This window comes from Myxocyprinus asiaticus, chromosome 33 (genome assembly GCF_019703515.2).
Source record: "Myxocyprinus asiaticus isolate MX2 ecotype Aquarium Trade chromosome 33, UBuf_Myxa_2, whole genome shotgun sequence".
Classification (NCBI taxonomy): domain Eukaryota; kingdom Metazoa; phylum Chordata; class Actinopteri; order Cypriniformes; family Catostomidae; genus Myxocyprinus; species Myxocyprinus asiaticus.
In genome coordinates, this window is record NC_059376.1 from 8,996,967 (window position 1) to 9,015,064 (window position 18,098).

Below are 18,098 nucleotides of genomic sequence, written 5' to 3' on the forward strand. Positions count from 1 at the left end.
GATTCACAACTTTGGACTGCCACCTGCACCGCATCGATGCGTCCTGTGTGGGTCGTGTCTAGAGTCTCGCGAGAGCTGCGTGCAACATCCACAAACTGTGTTTATTATGTTTACTTGGAGTCCTACCGAAACCCTATACCTACCCCTACCCCTAACCTTAACCATACCACTAAATATAACCCTAAATCTTAGTAACAGCGAATGAGACTCTCACGAGACTTGCTGTGTGTGATACCTGTGCCTTGTCCTAACCACGACACAGCGCTTCTCATCCAGTGTGTGACCATTAATTACAGTAAATGTTACATCACCCCCTTGTGGTCTCCCAAAGCTTTTACGCCAGACTACATTAAATGGGAGGCCAACTGACAGTAAATTAGAAAGCACACATATTAGGCTTCTAATATAAATGTTGATTCATGTTAATTTATCAATACCTTAAAAAATGTATTGAGAAAATAATGTGCCGATAAATAATCGATGTATCTGTATTTTATGGCATTCCTACATACAGTAGTAGGCCTCCTTTTTGCAAATGAAGTAGCAGGGAAGTATTGATATTTGGACACAGGGTACTTCCTGTGTCCATCCTACAAGGATGACCTTGTCCAATATGGGCAACAGGTCCTTGATAAACTGCAATAAGCTGGTTTAACCTTGTAGTGTGAAGAATTACACGTTTCCATTGATCATGATATAGATATTGGTCTATATCACCGAACTGTAGGAATGACCCATTTATACAGGCGCTCCTGCACGAGATGCTGCTTTACATTGAAAAACAGCGCGGACGGGAAAAAAAAACGCATTCAGTGCGAAACGTCCGTGTTAAAAGCCGACATTTTAACACAACTCACATGAAAGTTGTGTGTTTCAGGTCCATTTCTCTCGATTTATGAAACATTCTCAGCAGATTGGGTGTTTGACACTAAAATATGTGACAAACGGCATCACATATGGATTTCATACGGAACACAATTTTTTCCCTTAATTATGGGACGATTCCTTATTTTTCTTGACGTTTTTCCTGATACTACTGTTTTAGCATGAAAGTGACTCTCTCTCTCTCTCTCCACTCACTTTAATGAATTCCCTCAGTCGATGACGGCAGTGACAGACAGTGGTTGTTAGGGGTGGGGAATGGTAGAATTGAAGTGATAATGCACCAATTACAACAAAGAATCGCCAGTTTCACAAAACAGCATCCAAACCAGTTAAAGGGAAACAAACACAACAGTAGATTATGGACTTCCAAAGCAGCAAATCAAGTGGGTATACCGAGATTATAAGCAAATACTGATCCTTAGTGGTTGTTGTACGCAAACAACCCTGGGAAAAAAAAGTAAGCATACGGCCCTGACTACACTGATATACACTGTGGAATTGAGGATAGAACAGAAGATGAGCTGACACACCCAGCACATCTCCCATGAAAATAAATATGTATGCTATGAAAAAAGATGAGTTATTCAAGTTTCAGGGAACCATAATATGTAAATCCCACATATAGCAGAAAAACATTCGGTTAATAATTAAGAAAGCCCAAGAGAGAATGTTCTTTTTCAGACAAATCACAAAGCTCAGTTTCTCCTCTCTGATCTCAGTACAAAGCAATCTTTGTAAGCCTCCTTACCACTACTATAGTGGTTTCCCCCCACCTCCTGCCATCTAGCATCGGTTGAAGAGTTTTACATCTTGAGAGACACATTATGTCCTCAGACCTATCACACCTGGTCATCACCTCTTCACTCCCTGTGAAAATTAAAAGGTACTCAAGTCACCATTTGGGGTTCCTCAGCTGCCACACCGCAAACCCTCTGGAGATCCTCTAGACAGCTTTTAAAGGAGCCTCAAACATGCTATTCATGTACTCAAAGAACTTCAAGATATATTTTATTTGCCTGAAAGCCTTTCCCTTATGATGGGGTTACTGGAGGAACCACTGATAGTCTTAAGAGTTCTTTGGATTTCTCGCAGGAACTGAGAGTAAGTTTCTCTGAACTGAAAAGGTGTCAGGAGGATCTCCAGAGGGTTCCACCGGTGTGGCAGCTGAGGAACCCCAAATGGTGACTTGAGTATCATTTACTTTTTACAAAAGAAGTCTATTCCTCCTTCCTTTCTAGTTCTCTCAACCAGGGGACCAGGGCCCTAGTGAAATTAGAACAAAGCATCTCACATCCTACAAAAGATATTCATAAACCAGCCAGGAAAAGGTTTAATATTCTGCATCTTTCAATGTGGTTTTAATATTTTAATTTACATTTTGGTTTCACGTTTTTAGATATTTTAGATTACATTTTAAAATGTTGATCGGAAAAACAACGTTGACCAAGAGAATGAGCTTTGATTGAACTGAACAAACACAAGTGAGATCTTGCTGACCCCTGCTGTTTGCATATTGTTTTTGCAGGCAGACAATGTCACACCTGCAGTGTGCACTATAGACTTTTAATATACAGGTGCATCTCAATAAATTAGAATGTCGTGGAAAAGTTCATTTATTTCAGTAATTCAACTCAAATTGTGAAACTCGTGTATTAAATAAATTCAGTGCACACAGACTGAAGTAGTTTAAGTCTTTGGTTCTTTTAATTGTGATGATTTTGGCTCACATTTAACAAAAACCCACCAATTCACTATCTCAAAAAATTAGAATATGGTGACATGCCAATCAGCTAATCAACTCAAAACACCTGCAAAGGTTTCCTGAGCCTTCAAAATGGTCTCTCAGTTTGGTTCACTAGGCTACACAATCATGGGGAAGACTGCTGATCTGACAGTTGTCCAGAAGACAATCATTGACACCCTTCACAAGGAGGGTAAGCCACAAACATTCATTGCCAAAGAAGCTGGCTGTTCACAGAGTGCTGTATCCAAGCATGTTAACAGAAAGTTGAGTGGAAGGAAAAAGTGTGGAAGAAAAAGATGCACGACCAACCGAGAGAACCGCAGCTTTATGATTGTCAAGCAAAATCGATTCAAGAATTTGGGTGAACTTCACAAGGAATGGACTGAGGCTGGGGTCAAGGCATCAAGAGCCACCACACACAGACGTGTCAAGGAATTTGGCTACAGTTCTTGTATTCCTCTTGTTAAGCCACTCCTGAACCACAGACAACGTCAGAGGCGTCTTACCTGGGCTAAGGAGGAGAAGAACTGGACTGTTGCCCAGTGGTCCAAAGTCCTCTTTTCAGATGAGAGCAAGTTTTGTATTTCATTTGGAAACCAAGGTCCTAGAGTCTGGAGGAAGGGTGGAGAAGCTCATAGCCCAAGTTGCTTGAAGTCCAGTGTTAAGTTTCCACAGTCTGTGATGATTTGGAGTGCAATGTCATCTGCTGGTGTTGGTCCATTGTGTTTTTTGAAAACCAAAGTCACTGCACCCGTTTACCAAGACATTTTGGAGCACTTCATGCTTCCTTCTGCTGACCAGCTTTTTAAAGATGCTGATTTCATTTTCCAGCAGGATTTGGCACCTGCCCACACTGCCAAAAGCACCAAAAGTTGGTTAAATGACCATGGTGTTGGTGTGCTTGACTGGCCAGCAAACTCACCAGACCTGAACCCCATAGAGAATCTATGGGGTATTGTCAAGAGGAAAATGAGAAACAAGAGACCAAAAAATGCAGATGAGCTGAAGGCCACTGTCAAAGAAACCTGGGCTTCCATACCACCTCAGCAGTGCCACAAATTGATCACCTCCATGCCACGCCAAATTGAGGCAGTAATTAAAGCAAAAGGAGCCCCTACCAAGTATTGAGTACATATACAGTAAATGAACATACTTTCCAGAAGGCCAACAATTCACTAAAAATGTTTTTTTTATTGGTCTTATGATGTATTCTAATTTTTTGAGATAGTGAATTGGTGGGTTTTTGTTAAATGTGAGCCAGAATCATCACAATTAAAAGAACCAAAGACTTAAACTACTTCAGTCTGTGTGCATTGAATTTATTTAATACACGAGTTTCACAATTTGAGTTGAATTACTGAAATAAATGAACTTTTCCACGACATTCTAATTTATTGAGATGCACCTGTAGACTCAGTTGCAGTGCTGAATACTGTTCATCCATGCATTAGCTCAACAACTGACATTTATAACCATGTATTACTGTGCTCATGTACTCAGTGTACCCAGCATAGTAGATTTAAAATTGATTTGCATACTATACCCTTTATTTAAGTGTATTTTTTATTATTAATATTGAATTAGCAAAATGAAATAAATAATGGCATATTATGGACAATATTATGGTGCAAAACAGGAACCAAATCATGATGGTTCTTTTTGAAGTAACTTTGAAATAACTGACAGACCTCTAAACATGGTTTAAACATGCAAACCTTTTATTTATTAATTATTTTGGTCTTTGGTAGAACTATCTACCTACTACATTTCCAACAGTCTCATTTCTGTTCAGTTTCCATTCTCATTTCTGAAAAATAGCTTTTAAACAGACACAGAAAGATGTATTAGCAAGGGGTTCAAGTGTTTGAAAACATCTTCCAAATGAGACATTTATTGAAATTTTCACAGGATGCGGGAAATATGTAACAAATATAATTCAGTAGTACATCACCCAGTGTTCTGTAGTCCCGATGGGACTACATCACTGGTGCACATAGTTCTTAAAATGTCACAAATAAATGTTAGACTCCCAACTTTATAAAACAGGCTTCTTGATGTAGTATTCTTCAGTCCTGGTACTTTGACACTACACTTTCAGAGAGCATTCAGTCTTAGTGCTGAAAATAGCATTGTCACTACAAAATGAGTAGGGTTCGCGATCTATCTATCCGTCCATCCATCCGTATGTCTGTCTGTCTGTCTGTCTGTCTGTCTGTCTATCTCTGTCTGTCAGTCCATCCATCCATCTCTCTGTCTGTCTATCTATGTTTTCACTCCTTTATTGTTTAGAGTACATACCAGAGGCTGTGGCTGATTTCTAGATCTTGATTTCACCCACTTTTGGACTAGAATATTAACACTAACCCAGTGATTTCATGAAATTACCTTGACTTTCTTTCAATTGCAGGTTACCAGTGAGTGGCTGCCATTCCAAAAAATCAGCACCCACACCTCACTCAATTCAATCAATCATCTGTCAGTCACTGATAGATCTGTCCCAACCTTGTTTCATTCCAAACAAGGAAACTTCATTATTGGGTTACAAAATCATTGATGCAAACACACTGCATGCAGCTCTACTGTTATGAAAAAGATTTTTTCCATGACAACGAGCTACAGCATAAACACTCATGTAGCCTTGAGCAGCAACAAAAGAACTATAATTTGAAAGAAGCTTGAAGAGGTGATAGGTGCAGTTGTGCAACACTCCTATTCTATACGTATATACAGTATATATACAGTTTTATATATATATATATATATATATATATATATATATATACAGTATATCACTTCATTTGTTATGCACAATGCAGTGCAATAACTAGAGAACATAACATATAGCATAACTAAGAAGGTGATATATGTTAAACATTCTACTTAACAGAGTTTTACATCACTAAGAGGCAAATTACTTAATTGCTTAAAGGCTGAATGGGGGTGAAAATTAAGATTCTGGACTTCTGTCATAGTTAATGCTATAAGGTTCTAAGATAGACAGCAAATAAGCAAACAATGGTTATTTGTCAGCAAGGTTATAGAGAATATGCCTAATCAAGTTATGCAAGTAGAATAGAGTGGTTGTTTAAATGCAGACAAGGAGAAACTGTCTTAGGCAAGCCCTGAAGTAGAGTAACACCAGTGGTGTTAAACCATTCAATCCCATTCAGGAACGTGAAAGCACATTGATTCAAATCTCAAAGAAACTCTTTTACAATATCAGCAGCACATGGTTTGTCTAGCTTGTCAGAAGTTTCACAGTCTGGTTTAGTGCCAGAGGTTCTGACCTCATGTAGCTAATTATAAAATCCCCATGCAAAAGAACCATATGACACATGCATATATCAGGATGCCCCACATCCCTAGATTGACTCATTTGAACAGAAATCACATAATCTATATATTTTTTTTTTATCTGTATTTATATTTAAAATATTGCCATTAAATACCATTTATTATCTCTTGTGAACTTTAACATATAAAGGGGGAGACTGAAGGGCTGTTTGTTACACAATTTATTTTAGTTTATTTCATTTATTTTAGTACAAAGAAGCTACTTAAAGCTATTAAACATTGAATATTGACCAGGAAAAAAGATATCATTCATTTAACACACGCTGACATGTAGTGGTTTATGTTGTCATAATATTTGGAGAACTGTAAGTTCACAATAAAAACCTATTGTTTTTTTATTTACATATGTGTATTTAAAATGTAGACTATTACTGGATAATGAATGAATTTTCATCAAAATGTAAACAGTAAAATAATTGTAAAACACAAAATTCATGAACAGCAAAAATGGAAAGGAGGCACACGAAAATATCAAACCAATTTGTTATTTTTTTTTTTTTGGCAAAAAGGCAAATGTTGGCAAACATGTGACAACTTGCCCTGACTTCGAAATCAGAGATACCAAGATTGTTTTTTTTTTTTTGTCTCAAAACCTTACTGAGAGATTGCTCTTGTGACAACTTCATTTGTCATTATAAGCAGAAGCCTACAAACTCCTTGTCTTCACGCATCAGCATAGACAAGTCCCAAACGCGCCCCCACGGCAGTATATACTGTAAAGACAGTGGTGCCAGAGTCATGAACGGGTGCTCATCACTTCCACATTGTGAAGAGGAAAATTAATCAGTGTTGAATGTCAAGTAATTTCACCAAGGGCGTAGCAGCCAGGGAGGATGTGGGGGACATGTCTACCGCACTCATTAAATTCGGTCCCCCACACTTTTCCAAGCTAAACCCATACCGAGTCCAAATGTTGGATTTGTATACAGTACTCTTTGCGTTTTGTTACTTTGGGCTGATTGAGCGACCATCCAGCCAATCACAGGTGAGTTTCATGAGCCGAAACAACCCTTATGTAAAAGGCCGTCAGTCAGACAGTCTAATCAATGCGGCTCCGTTTATTTCTACAAAGTTGCTTTCAACAATGCTCATTTATCCATGTTTTTTATCTGCATTGATGTTGATCTAAATTAATAATGTAGAGATGAGGAACACACAAATGAGAGTTCGGCATATCGTTCATGATTGGCAGCATTACGTGAAATGCACTGCAGGGAAAAAAAGGCCATTCCTTCTTTTAAGCACACATTGTAAGTGGAGTTTATATCAGCATCTGAGTCTTCATTAAGTTGTGCTTTTTACATTATGTTTGTGAGGTAATAGTTTGATCAGTTCTTTTTGCTAATTTAAGCAGATTACTAGATCTGTAAACTGTAGGAATAAGATAGATCTGCTGTGTTCTTAGAACATTTAGGCATTTTACTGAAGTGAATAGATTTGTAGACACGCTTTTTATACATGAAAATGTACAGAAGTTATTGTAACTCAATAATATAAGACTATTATGACTGTAGGGAAATGATAGATTTGCTTTGTTCTTATAATGCTTAAAACCTCTACTAAAGTCTCTTTGTAGGTCTGTAGACGTACACATTTTAAAGGATTAAAATTTTCTTTTGATCATTGATTCAGTGACTAATTTCATACAAGACAACACCAGAAATGGTCACTGAATGAATCATTAAATGGATCTGAACGAACTGTGGTGAAGGTAGTCAACACACTCAAGCCACTTGGATAAATTTAAATCCCACAATGCACAAGCAGAGAGTAAATAATTAAATTGTGCACATGCACAATTGGCATAATTGTAATTGATTAAATAATTTATTCAAGGACCAACTTGTGCTCAGTCTTTTATTGTCATGGGAAACAGAAGCAAGGGCTCCACAAGATGCCCTTTAATTTTGCAGCTAAGTTTGTTAAATTTTGCACTTAATTTGCAATACTTGAATCTTTAAAATACCACAAGTATATAATACTTATATATTAATATAACATTATAACATACTTGTATAACCTATTAATATATACTGTAATATATAAATACTGCACTGTATTCTAAAGACAACCCCCCAACCACCCCACTTTTAAAATGACTGCTACGCCCCCTGAATTTCATGTTTTGAAGAGAAATACGCCAAATGAAACATTGCTGTCTGCTCGCAGAACTTGAATGCGCAATGGCGCATCGCGTGCTGCAGAACCGAACCCAGGTGTCGCCGCTGAACAACTCCCAGCTGGTGGACGATTTGGATGTGAACACAGATATTTATTCCAAAGTGCTCGTAACGGTGATTTACGCAGTGCTCTTTGGCGTGGGTTTAATCGGCAATTCTGTGACCCTGTACATATCTCTCCAGAGGAGATCCGTTAAACATCTCCAAGGCACCGTCCATTATCACCTGGCTAGTCTCGCGGTCTCCGACTTCCTCATCCTAGTCTTGTGCATGCCGGTGGAGCTGTACAACTTCATCTGGGTTCATCACCCGTGGGCTTTCGGGGAGGTCGCGTGCAGGAGCTATTACTTTCTACGGGACGGCTGCTCGTACGCGACAGCGTTCAACATTGTTAGTCTGAGCGTGGAGCGCTACATGGCGCTGTGCCACCCGTTAAAAGCCAAGAGCAGGATGTCGCGCGGGCGCACCAGGAGACTCGTCTGCGCGCTCTGGGTCGCGTCGCTCGCCCTCGCCTCTCCAATGCTTCTGACCATGGGGCTAATTCACGTGGGGAAAGAGAGGATCTGCACCACCGTGGCTTCCACCAACACCGCCAAAGCTGTTCTACAGGTGGGCATGAACTCGTGATGCAGATGAACTCTAACTGGATTCCATGCTAGTTTATTTCATTAAAGAGTTCATGCAAAGTAATGTTTTCCATCTCAGGTGGTGCTTTAGATGGCACTCACTTTAGATGGAAAAAGTGCTGAAAAATAAAATAATACCAGGGCAGGTTGTCACATGGGGAAGTTGTCACAAACAAAGGCAATATTTCAGTAACTGTAAGGTTTTGAATGTTGGTGTCACCTAAAATTCCATATCCACCATATAAAACTAACATTTAAAAGGGATCAGTTTTGTGGTCTGTGGCGTGATATTGAGGGAAGCGGTTAATGCTTCCCTCGATGGCTTGCATGTTCGTGTTGCAGATGAGAAGCATATTTAGCTCGTATAAAGTGCAGAACGTGAGATTATCACTAAATTTTCCCAGATAAAAAAAAAAAGTATTGGAGGAAGAAGCTTGGCATTGTTTTTCCCTGCTGTCTGCAACCCAATCCGACCCACCAGTTGAGAAACACTGGTTTAATCCATGTCTTCGAAAGTGATACAATCACTTTGGGTGAAAAACCAAGGCAAAAATGTAGTCCTTATTCACCAAAAGTCTTCCCCTTTGCCCAGCTCTCCTATCCAAGATCATGAGAGAAGCTCGTTTGTAAGTCCTCGTGCCTGACACATGCACATTCACATTTTTTCATTTGTTAAGTGCAAGGACGCATGAGTGAGCTTCTTCTCTCAGAGAAATACTGTATATGCTCTCAGTGAAGCAGAGTAATGCAAAGTATAACAAAACAAAACCTCTACTGTAAAGCTGTTAAGAAGACAAAAATGAGCTACCATGTTACAGCCAAATCTCATTGATTTTGTTTGAATATTTTGGCTTTGCATCAAAGACACATTTCAGACTGCTGAATGCAAACAATCGCTGCACACACCACTTTCAACAATCTTGCCTATCACCAAGTCCTTTTCCTTACAGGTAAATGCCCTTCTATCTTTTGTTGTGCCAGTGCTGGTGATCACAGTCATGAATGGTTTGATTGGACATCAACTCCAGCGAATGAGCCGTCATGCATTGCACTGTTTAGCACCTTCACATGTCACAACAGAGACAAACCGAGAACGCTCGCTACAACATGGGATCAAAGTCCTCCGTGAGTTAAAAAAAAAAAAAAAAAAAAAAGCTTTTAGTATTGGCAGGATGACACTATATATTAGAAATTCTACATTGGAACACACCAGAAACAAACTGGTAGACATTAAAGGAATAGTTCACCCAAAAATGGACATTCATTTACTCACCCTTATGCCAGATGTGTGACTTAACACAAATTAAGATTTTTAGAAGAATTTCTCAGCTCTTTTGGTCCATACAATGCAAGTGAATGTGTGCCAAAATTTTGAAGCTCCAAAAATCACACAAGTCAGCATCAAAGTAATCCATACGACTCCAGTGGTTAAATCAGTCTCTCCAGAAATGATATGATAGGTATGGGTTAGAAACGGATCAATATTTAAGTCAATTTTTACTATAAATTCCCTTTCCTGCTCAGTCAGTCTCCACATTAAGGGTGTGTTCCATTCCGAAGGACTCATCCCTATGCCCTAATCCCTTCAGAGGTTTTACCCTCCAGATTAAGAGCTTCGAAGGTTTGAAGGATGTATAAGGGTTCAAAAATATCGGTAATTCGGAAAGCACTTCATCGTCATGTATCTGAACCAAAGAAGCCGCTGCCATCGCGCAAAGGCTGACGCTAATGACCATTACCTGCATCTAATCAAAAATATTTATACATGATTTTGCCTTACTATTAGCTATTTTAAGTATGCAAACTGAAACAAAATGCATTTGCCAAAACAAAAACATTTAGACTTTATGAAGAAATGTAAGCTTCATGTTTAAATATTTGTTTTATTTAAAAAATATGAACCAAAAAAATGAACCAGTATACAAATGTACAGTATACACCGATCAGCCACAACATTAAAACCACCTGCCTAATATTGTGTAGGTCCCCCTTGTGCCACCAAAACAGCGCCAACCCACATCTCAAAATAGCATTCTGAGATGATATTCTTCTCACCACAACTGTACAGAGCAGTTATCCGAGTTACCGTAGACTTTATCAGTTCGAACCAGTCAGGACATTCTCTGTTGACCTCTCTCATCAACAAGGCGTTTCCGTCCACAGAACTGCCGCTCACTGGATGTTTTTTGTTTTTGGCACCATTCTGAGTAAATTCTAGAGACTGTTGTGCGTGAAAATCTCAGGAAATCAGCAGTTACAGACATACTCAAACCAGCCCATCTGGCACCAACAATCATGCTACAGTCCAAATAACTGAGATCAAATTTTTTCCCGATTCTGATGGTTGATGTGAACATTAACTGAAGCTCCTGACCTGTATCTGCATGATTTTATGCACTGCACTGCTGCCACACGATTGACTGATTTGATAATCGCATGGATGATTGTTGGTGCCAGATGGGCTGGTTTGAGTATTTCTGTAACTACTGATCTCCTGGGATTTTCACACACAACAGTCTCTTCTGAGATGCGGGTTGGCGCTGTTTTGGCGGCAAGAGGGGAACCTACACAATATTAGGCAGGTGGTTTTAATGTTGTGGCTGATCGGTGTATGTTCAATTATTAAATAATTAAAAATGCCACTGTGTATATTTATTTTATTTCAACTCCTTTATTAGAATAACAGATCAAGTGAATTTACAGGAAAATAACACAAGCAAAAGCCAGTTTCAAAACAGAAAGCCAGGGGTTTAAATATTTTTAAAAAAGTTCATTATAATAAATAAAAGGCTTTATAAAGTACAGATATCTTTTTATAGAACCAGAATTGATTTAGAGGTGCAGCTGGTTTAATTTACAACAAACCTGTAGATTTATGACATATGATCTGGTTCCGGTCCGCTTGGCAGCAAAGTGTCCATCAGGTGAACCCTACAGAAACGCCCCTTTTGAAGGGCCCTTCGAAGCAGCTATTTATGAGCCCTTTGGTTTGGAATGACCCTTCAACATGGTGGCCACGATCGTTCCCCCTTCAAAGTGCCCTTTAGAGGTAGATTAATCCCGACTGGAACCCAGGGTTACTTTCACTTTCACATTCTTCTTCTTGTGTTTTTGTTGATTCACATTCTTCATGCATTCACCCCCTACTGGGCAGAGAGAAGAATTTCTAGCAAAAAATTAACTTAAATATTGATCTGTTTTTCGTCCACACCTATCATATCACTTCTGAAGATATGGATTAAAACACTGTAGTCATATGGATTACATTTATATCGCCTTAATGTGATTTTTGGAGCATCAAACTTTTGGCACCCATTCATTTGCATTGTATGGACCTACAGAGCTGAAATATTCCTCTAAAAATCTTAATTTGTGTTCTGCAGAAGAAAGAAAGTCACACACATCTGGGATGGCATGAGGGTGAGTAAATGAGAGAATATTCATTTTTGTGTGAACTATTCCTTTAAAGGTGGACCAAGTAATTTTTTGTTTTGTTTTTTGTTTATGTTTTGCTGGCTGATATGACCGGTTACCCAGTACAATTGTAGAAATGGGGGGTTATTTACAGTGAAAAATGTACTTAGTGCACCTTTAATTTCTTATAATACATGTGAATAAATAATAATATGCTACAAGACCAAGTTCACTTACATATGGCTTTTATCTATTATCAGGTGGGGTGGTTTTTGCCTTTGTTTTATGTTGGTTTCCTTATCACTGCCGCCGACTGATGTATTGCTATGTAACCGAATGGACGAAGTGAGTTTTGCATTCCTCTTTTTTTTATTTACTGTATATATAGTGTTTCATACTATTCACTTCTAGGCCTATCTAGAGATGGTTTTAGTGCCACTGCAGATACTGTAGTTACCTGTAGTTGTCAGATATCTATATTAAATGTCTCAGAAGTGAATGTTGTTGAATGCGTAGCTAATACCTACTGTACAGTATTTTTGAGGGGGGAAAATGTAACTAAATTAATCTCTGAAAATTCTCTTGTTAACTCCAAAGCTTCAAAAAGAAATCGAAATATCTAAATGCATCAGAATCTACCATGACAGACCTTAGAGGTCTGTCTTTTCTTTAAAAAAAAAAAAAAAAAGCAAAATATTGAAATTATGCCTGTTTCACATCGCAAGCTTGAGCAAGGCGTGTGCGAAGCTAAAGCCCAACTACATGCAGACTCATGGGGGCTTTCACACTATACAGCAATACTGAAAATAAAGTGATTTCTATGTTGAGTATTTCCTTTATTAATGATCATTACTTACAAAATGGTTATCAGGAGTGGGCAATTGACAAGTATTACAAACTTGATCGACATGAAATCTTATTTACATGATGCTGGTGTCACCTAATGTAGTCTTTTAGAATTATTTCATTTAATGCCAACCAACAAAATAAGCTCTGATCCTTACAAACATCATCATTTAGTGGAGAAACTAGGTTTGTACATGAGGGGGAGGGTGACAAGCCTGAATGTTTTGCACAACACAGGACTTTTTTCTCACAACTCACTTGGTTTGGATTGATTACTCCCACACAACCATTGAATAGCAATATCTCTTTGATCAAACATCAGCCCAAAATTTTTAAGTGCATACTTGAATACTTTCTTCATAAGAATAAGGAATCATCATCTGCATATTCAATCGAAGCAACTACATCCCACGCTTTTCCTTTGTTAATTAATCAAAATAAAATGTAAGTTAAGGGTCATGTAGCACTTTGGTTCCCCACAGTAAGTCTTGTGTCATCCAAGAATAAGGTAAGTTCTGAAATTGACGACCGTACGGGCTGTCACGTGTATTTGTTTACATTTCGCAGCACACTCAGATGTGTATGGGCATTGCTGTTAAAGGGATGGATAGTCCACCAAAAATTTTTATTCTCTCATCATTTACTCACCCTCATTCCATCCCAGATGTGTATGACTTTCTTTCTTCTGCAGAACACAAACAAAGATTTTTAGAAGAATATTTCAGCTCTGTTGGTCCTCACAATGCGAGTAAATGGTGATCAGAACTCAGAAGGTCCAAAAAGCACATAAAGGCAGCATAAAAATAATCTATATGACTACAGTGGTAAAATCCATGTCTTCAGAAGTGACATGATAGGTGTGGGTGAGAAACAGATCCATTTTTAAGTCCTTTTTTTTTTTTTACTATAAATCTCTACCTTTGAACAGCCCCAACCAGTAGGTGGCTGAATGTGAACGTGAAAGTCACTTCCACACCAGAATGTTGAATTCAGTAGTTTGTATGTTAATGTAAACTTGTGTTGGAACAGTAAATGTATTTGGCTTGCTGTCTGTATACTGGAGGGCTCAGAGTTCGAGACTCAACTCAAGTCCTGATTAACCCCCCCCCCCCCAACCCTATAGACCTGCTCTCTATGTAATAGTAAATAATGTGCCGTTTTAATTTGCTTGTTTAAGACTATAACTTATAGCATAATGTAGTTTTAAATGATAAAGCCATACTTCTGTCTAAGTTATATAATTAAAATAATTTAATTTTGTTTTTGTTTTATTTTGCTTCTAACAATAGTGTTTGCTTTTTCTTTTTTTTCTACATGCTCTAATTCATATAAAAACACACTCGATTACAAATACTGTATATCCTTATTCTGTGCAATTTGTACTTTTGTGTGTGTCAAATTACATTAATTTTGTCCATCAACAGTGCACTGTCACTTTAATTGAGCATAAGCAGTGCTCTGTCACATTATCTACTGTATTTGATGAAGGATGCACTTCTCGGCAAAACAATATATTCTTTTAAGTATGCATGCGAATTGTATGAACAGATTTCGGACATACTTCATCTGGGGACGTGGGCATTGGTGTGAATGCTAATCTATTATAATGGACCCTGAAAAAAATATGGACTGCTGATGCCTTGCTCAAGCAATGTGAAAAGGGCCTAAGAGAGGCACTTACAATGGAAGTGAATGGGGCCAATTTTTGGAGGGGTTAAAGGCAGAAATGTGAAGCTTATAATTTTATAAAAGCACACATTAATTCTTTTGTTAAAAGTGGTGTATGTTTAGCTGAAATAGTTGATTTTGCAGCAGACTACTAAATTACAGAGATAACAGGGCTTACAGTGTTATGTTGTCATGGCAATGAAGTTGTAAATTTGAATATAACTTTACACAGAAAAGGATAGTAAGTGATTTTATCACACTAAAATCATGTTAACACATATTTTTGAGTATTTTAACCTTTACAGATTGGTCCCATTCACTTCCATTGTAAGTCCCTCACTGTAATCCAGATTTGCTTTTTAAGAAAAGGAGAGATGAGTCAAAATTATTATTATTATTATTTTATTATTATTTATTTTTGTAATTAACATTATTCAATAAACGATGTTGATTGAGCTTAACTTGTATTGTAGCGATTTGCCATAGAGATGTGTTTTCAAAAAACAAAATGCCCCCTTCAAGGTAAAATTGACCCTGAAAATCAGTTCCATGGGGCACATATTGCCCCTTAAGAAGTAAATCTGATACACTAGAATTACAAACTGGACTAGTATATTTGCTATGTGAAACGTCATGGTTACTTGTGTAACCTCCGTTCCCTGATGGAGGGAACGAAATGCTGTGTCGATGTAGTGACACTAGGGGTCACTCTTGGGAGCCCGAGACACCTCTGGTCTTTGATAAAAGGCCAACGAAAATTGGCGAGTGGTATTTGCATGCCACTCCCCCGGACATACGGGTATAAAAGGAGCTGGTATGCAACCACTCATTCAGGTTTTATGCTGAGGAGCCGATATAAGGTCTGGCCATTTCAGCGGGTAGTTCAGCGTTGTGGCAGGAGGGACACAACGTCTCATTCCCTCCATCAGGGAACGGAGGTTACACAAGTAACCATGATGTTCCCTATCTGTCACTCACTCGACGTTGTGTCGATGTAGTGACACTAGGGGTCCCTATACGAAACGCCACAATTGGCTGAACTGTGTTACGTGAACTGGCAGTGTGTGGTGGGCAGACTACTGTGTGCCTCATAGCCAGCACACCAGGTCGACACGTAACCTCCCCCAACATATTTATGATTGTCGAACGGCCCTTTTTGGGGACAAGTCAACTACCCAAAAGATAGAGACAGGCTTAACCCAGTCGTGGCCTCTTTTCCCCTTTTTTTTCCACTCCCTAAAAAAGGGGGATTATCCAACTGGGCCTCCAGGTCTAGTCGGGGGGTGTCCCTCCCAAGGGGAAGACACCGCAGAGACCACACCTCGCCCAAAGCGCGCACCGGACACAGCAACGACAGGGTTGGGTCTGCCTCCTCCTGGGGCAGCTCTTGCAGGTTCACCACCTGGTCCCTAAAGGGGTGGTGGGAACCTTGGACACATAGCCCGGTCAGGGTCTCAGGATCACGTGAGAGTAACCTGGACCGAACTCCAGGCACGTTTCGCTAACAGAGAACGCTTGCAGGTCAGCTACCCTCTTGATGGAAGTGAGCGCAGTCAGGAGGGCAGTCTTCAAGGAGAGTGCCTTAAGCTCGGCTGACTGCAAAGGCTCAAAGTGGGCTCTCTGTAGACCCTGAAGAACTACAGAGAGGTCCGATGAGGGAATGAGGCGCGGTCTGGAGGGATTCAGCCTCCTGGCACTTCTTAGGAACCTGATGATCAGGTCGTGCTTCCCTAAGGACTTACCGTCGACTGCGTCGTGATGTGCTGCTATGGCGGCAACGTATACCTTCAAGGTGGAAGGGGACAGCCTCCCTTCCAACCTCCCCTGCAGGAAGGAAAGCACAGATCTGACTGCGCATCTCTGGGGTCGATGGATTTGTGCCACAGCTGGGCGCTCAGGGGCGGGAGACCGCCGCTGGAGCGCCAAACCTGCCAAATAGAAGCCCGATCGGGGCAGACAAGCGTGCTGGGGAATGGGAGGTCCGCGGGGGGATACCTGGCAGAGGTGGTCCCATTGGGGTCCCCAAATCGCCCCCAGTGCTAGCTGCGCTGGCCTCATACCCGTGGGTAAAAGGACTGAGGTGGGGAGCCTCTGGGGTGGCTTGCTTTCTTACGAAGGCGAGCCGCGACCACAACGTTGCCATGGTCATATCCTCGCAATGAGAACATGACCATCCACGAATGCTGTCTCCACGTGAACAGTGCCCAGACACGAAAGACAGTGATCGTGACCGTCAGAAGGCGAGAGATAATGAGTGCAACCAGGAATAACACACAATCGGAAAAGCATCTTTAGAAAGACGCGTCTTTAAAAAGACGTTCTGTGTGTGCCGCTCTTTTAGAGAAATATACTCCTTTAGAGAAATATACTCTTTTATTTCTGCCGAAGCACCCAGGGGCATTCTCTGCAGTGCACCAGTGCAGAGGGGGGCAGAAGCCACTGAAATACGCCGTCAGATCCAGCAGAGGTAAATGAACAGTAGTATTCAGCTCAGTGAGCATGACTGTTCGGCTCCGAAGAGAAAATCTGAATGAGTGGTTGCATACCAGCTCCTTTTATACCCGTATGTCTGGGGGAGTGGCATGCAAATACCACTCGCCAATTTTCATTGGTCTTTTATCAAAGACCAGAGGTGTCTCGGGCTCCCAAGAGTGACCCCTAGTGTCACTACATCGACACAACGTCGAGTGAGTGACAGATAGGGAATGTGAAATAATTAGTTGATTTCAAATAACCTTTGTTTTGTTTTTCCCCCCACAGTGCACTGTATGATTTCTACCATTACTTTTACATGTTGACAAATGTGCTCTTCTACATCAGTTCAGTGATTAATCCCATCCTTTATAACCTGGTCTCATCCAATTACCGCCAAGTCTTTCTCTCCACTGTCACCTACATGTGCCAGACACACTATAAAAGGCAGAGGAGCAACCAGAGCAAGAGGAGTTTACAAGTACCACAACATCTTCGTTCCTCCCTGGTCACATCCCGTACCAGCCATCACACCCTCTGTTCCATGGTAGTCATGGAGACTACATAGTAATGTGATTCATTTTGAATAATCAGACTGTGGACAACAGATGTATATTTTGCCGTTTTGACAGAATGGTGCAGCAAGATTTTGCATAAATTTTGATTTGCACCACTTTTCCAAATGTTGTGACTTAGCAAATATACAGTGCACAGTATGTTAGGACAATGCTTTAAGGTTATTCTGATGGATTCAATCTTTAATATCTTAAATCAAACATAAACGATGTTAGGGTTTGACTGGTTAACCAGTTTCTTCATTGTTGGGCATTCAAAGCAGCCTGTATTCTGATGAAATAAACATTTTTACAAGCAACAAAAATGTCATTATATTACATAATAGATGTTTTA

The 18,098-nt window shown here is 39.8% G+C and overlaps 1 protein-coding gene across 1 annotated transcript; it reads left to right on the forward strand.

Annotated features, from left to right (window-relative positions):
* The first annotated feature begins 8,166 nt into the window (after positions 1-8,166).
* LOC127424578 (neurotensin receptor type 1-like) lies at positions 8,167-17,938 on the forward strand. Its single transcript, XM_051669933.1, has 4 exons — positions 8,167-8,772; positions 9,740-9,914; positions 12,464-12,548; positions 17,478-17,938. The coding sequence occupies exons 1-4, from the start codon at positions 8,167-8,169 to the stop codon at positions 17,755-17,757; spliced, it is 1,146 nt and encodes a 381-aa protein (XP_051525893.1). The 3' UTR covers positions 17,758-17,938.
* The last annotated feature ends 160 nt before the right edge of the window (positions 17,939-18,098 follow it).

Excerpts from the sequence above, each read along its gene's own strand:
- LOC127424578 (XM_051669933.1), top strand. The coding sequence starts at position 8,167 with ATGGCGCATCGCGTGCTGCAGAACCGAACCCAGGTGTCGCCGCTGAAC. Across the intron at positions 8,773-9,739 it reads CCGCCAAAGCTGTTCTACAG|GTAAATGCCCTTCTATCTTT; the intron begins GTGGGCATGAAC and ends TTTTCCTTACAG. Across the intron at positions 9,915-12,463 it reads ACATGGGATCAAAGTCCTCC|GTGGGGTGGTTTTTGCCTTT; the intron begins GTGAGTTAAAAA and ends ATCTATTATCAG.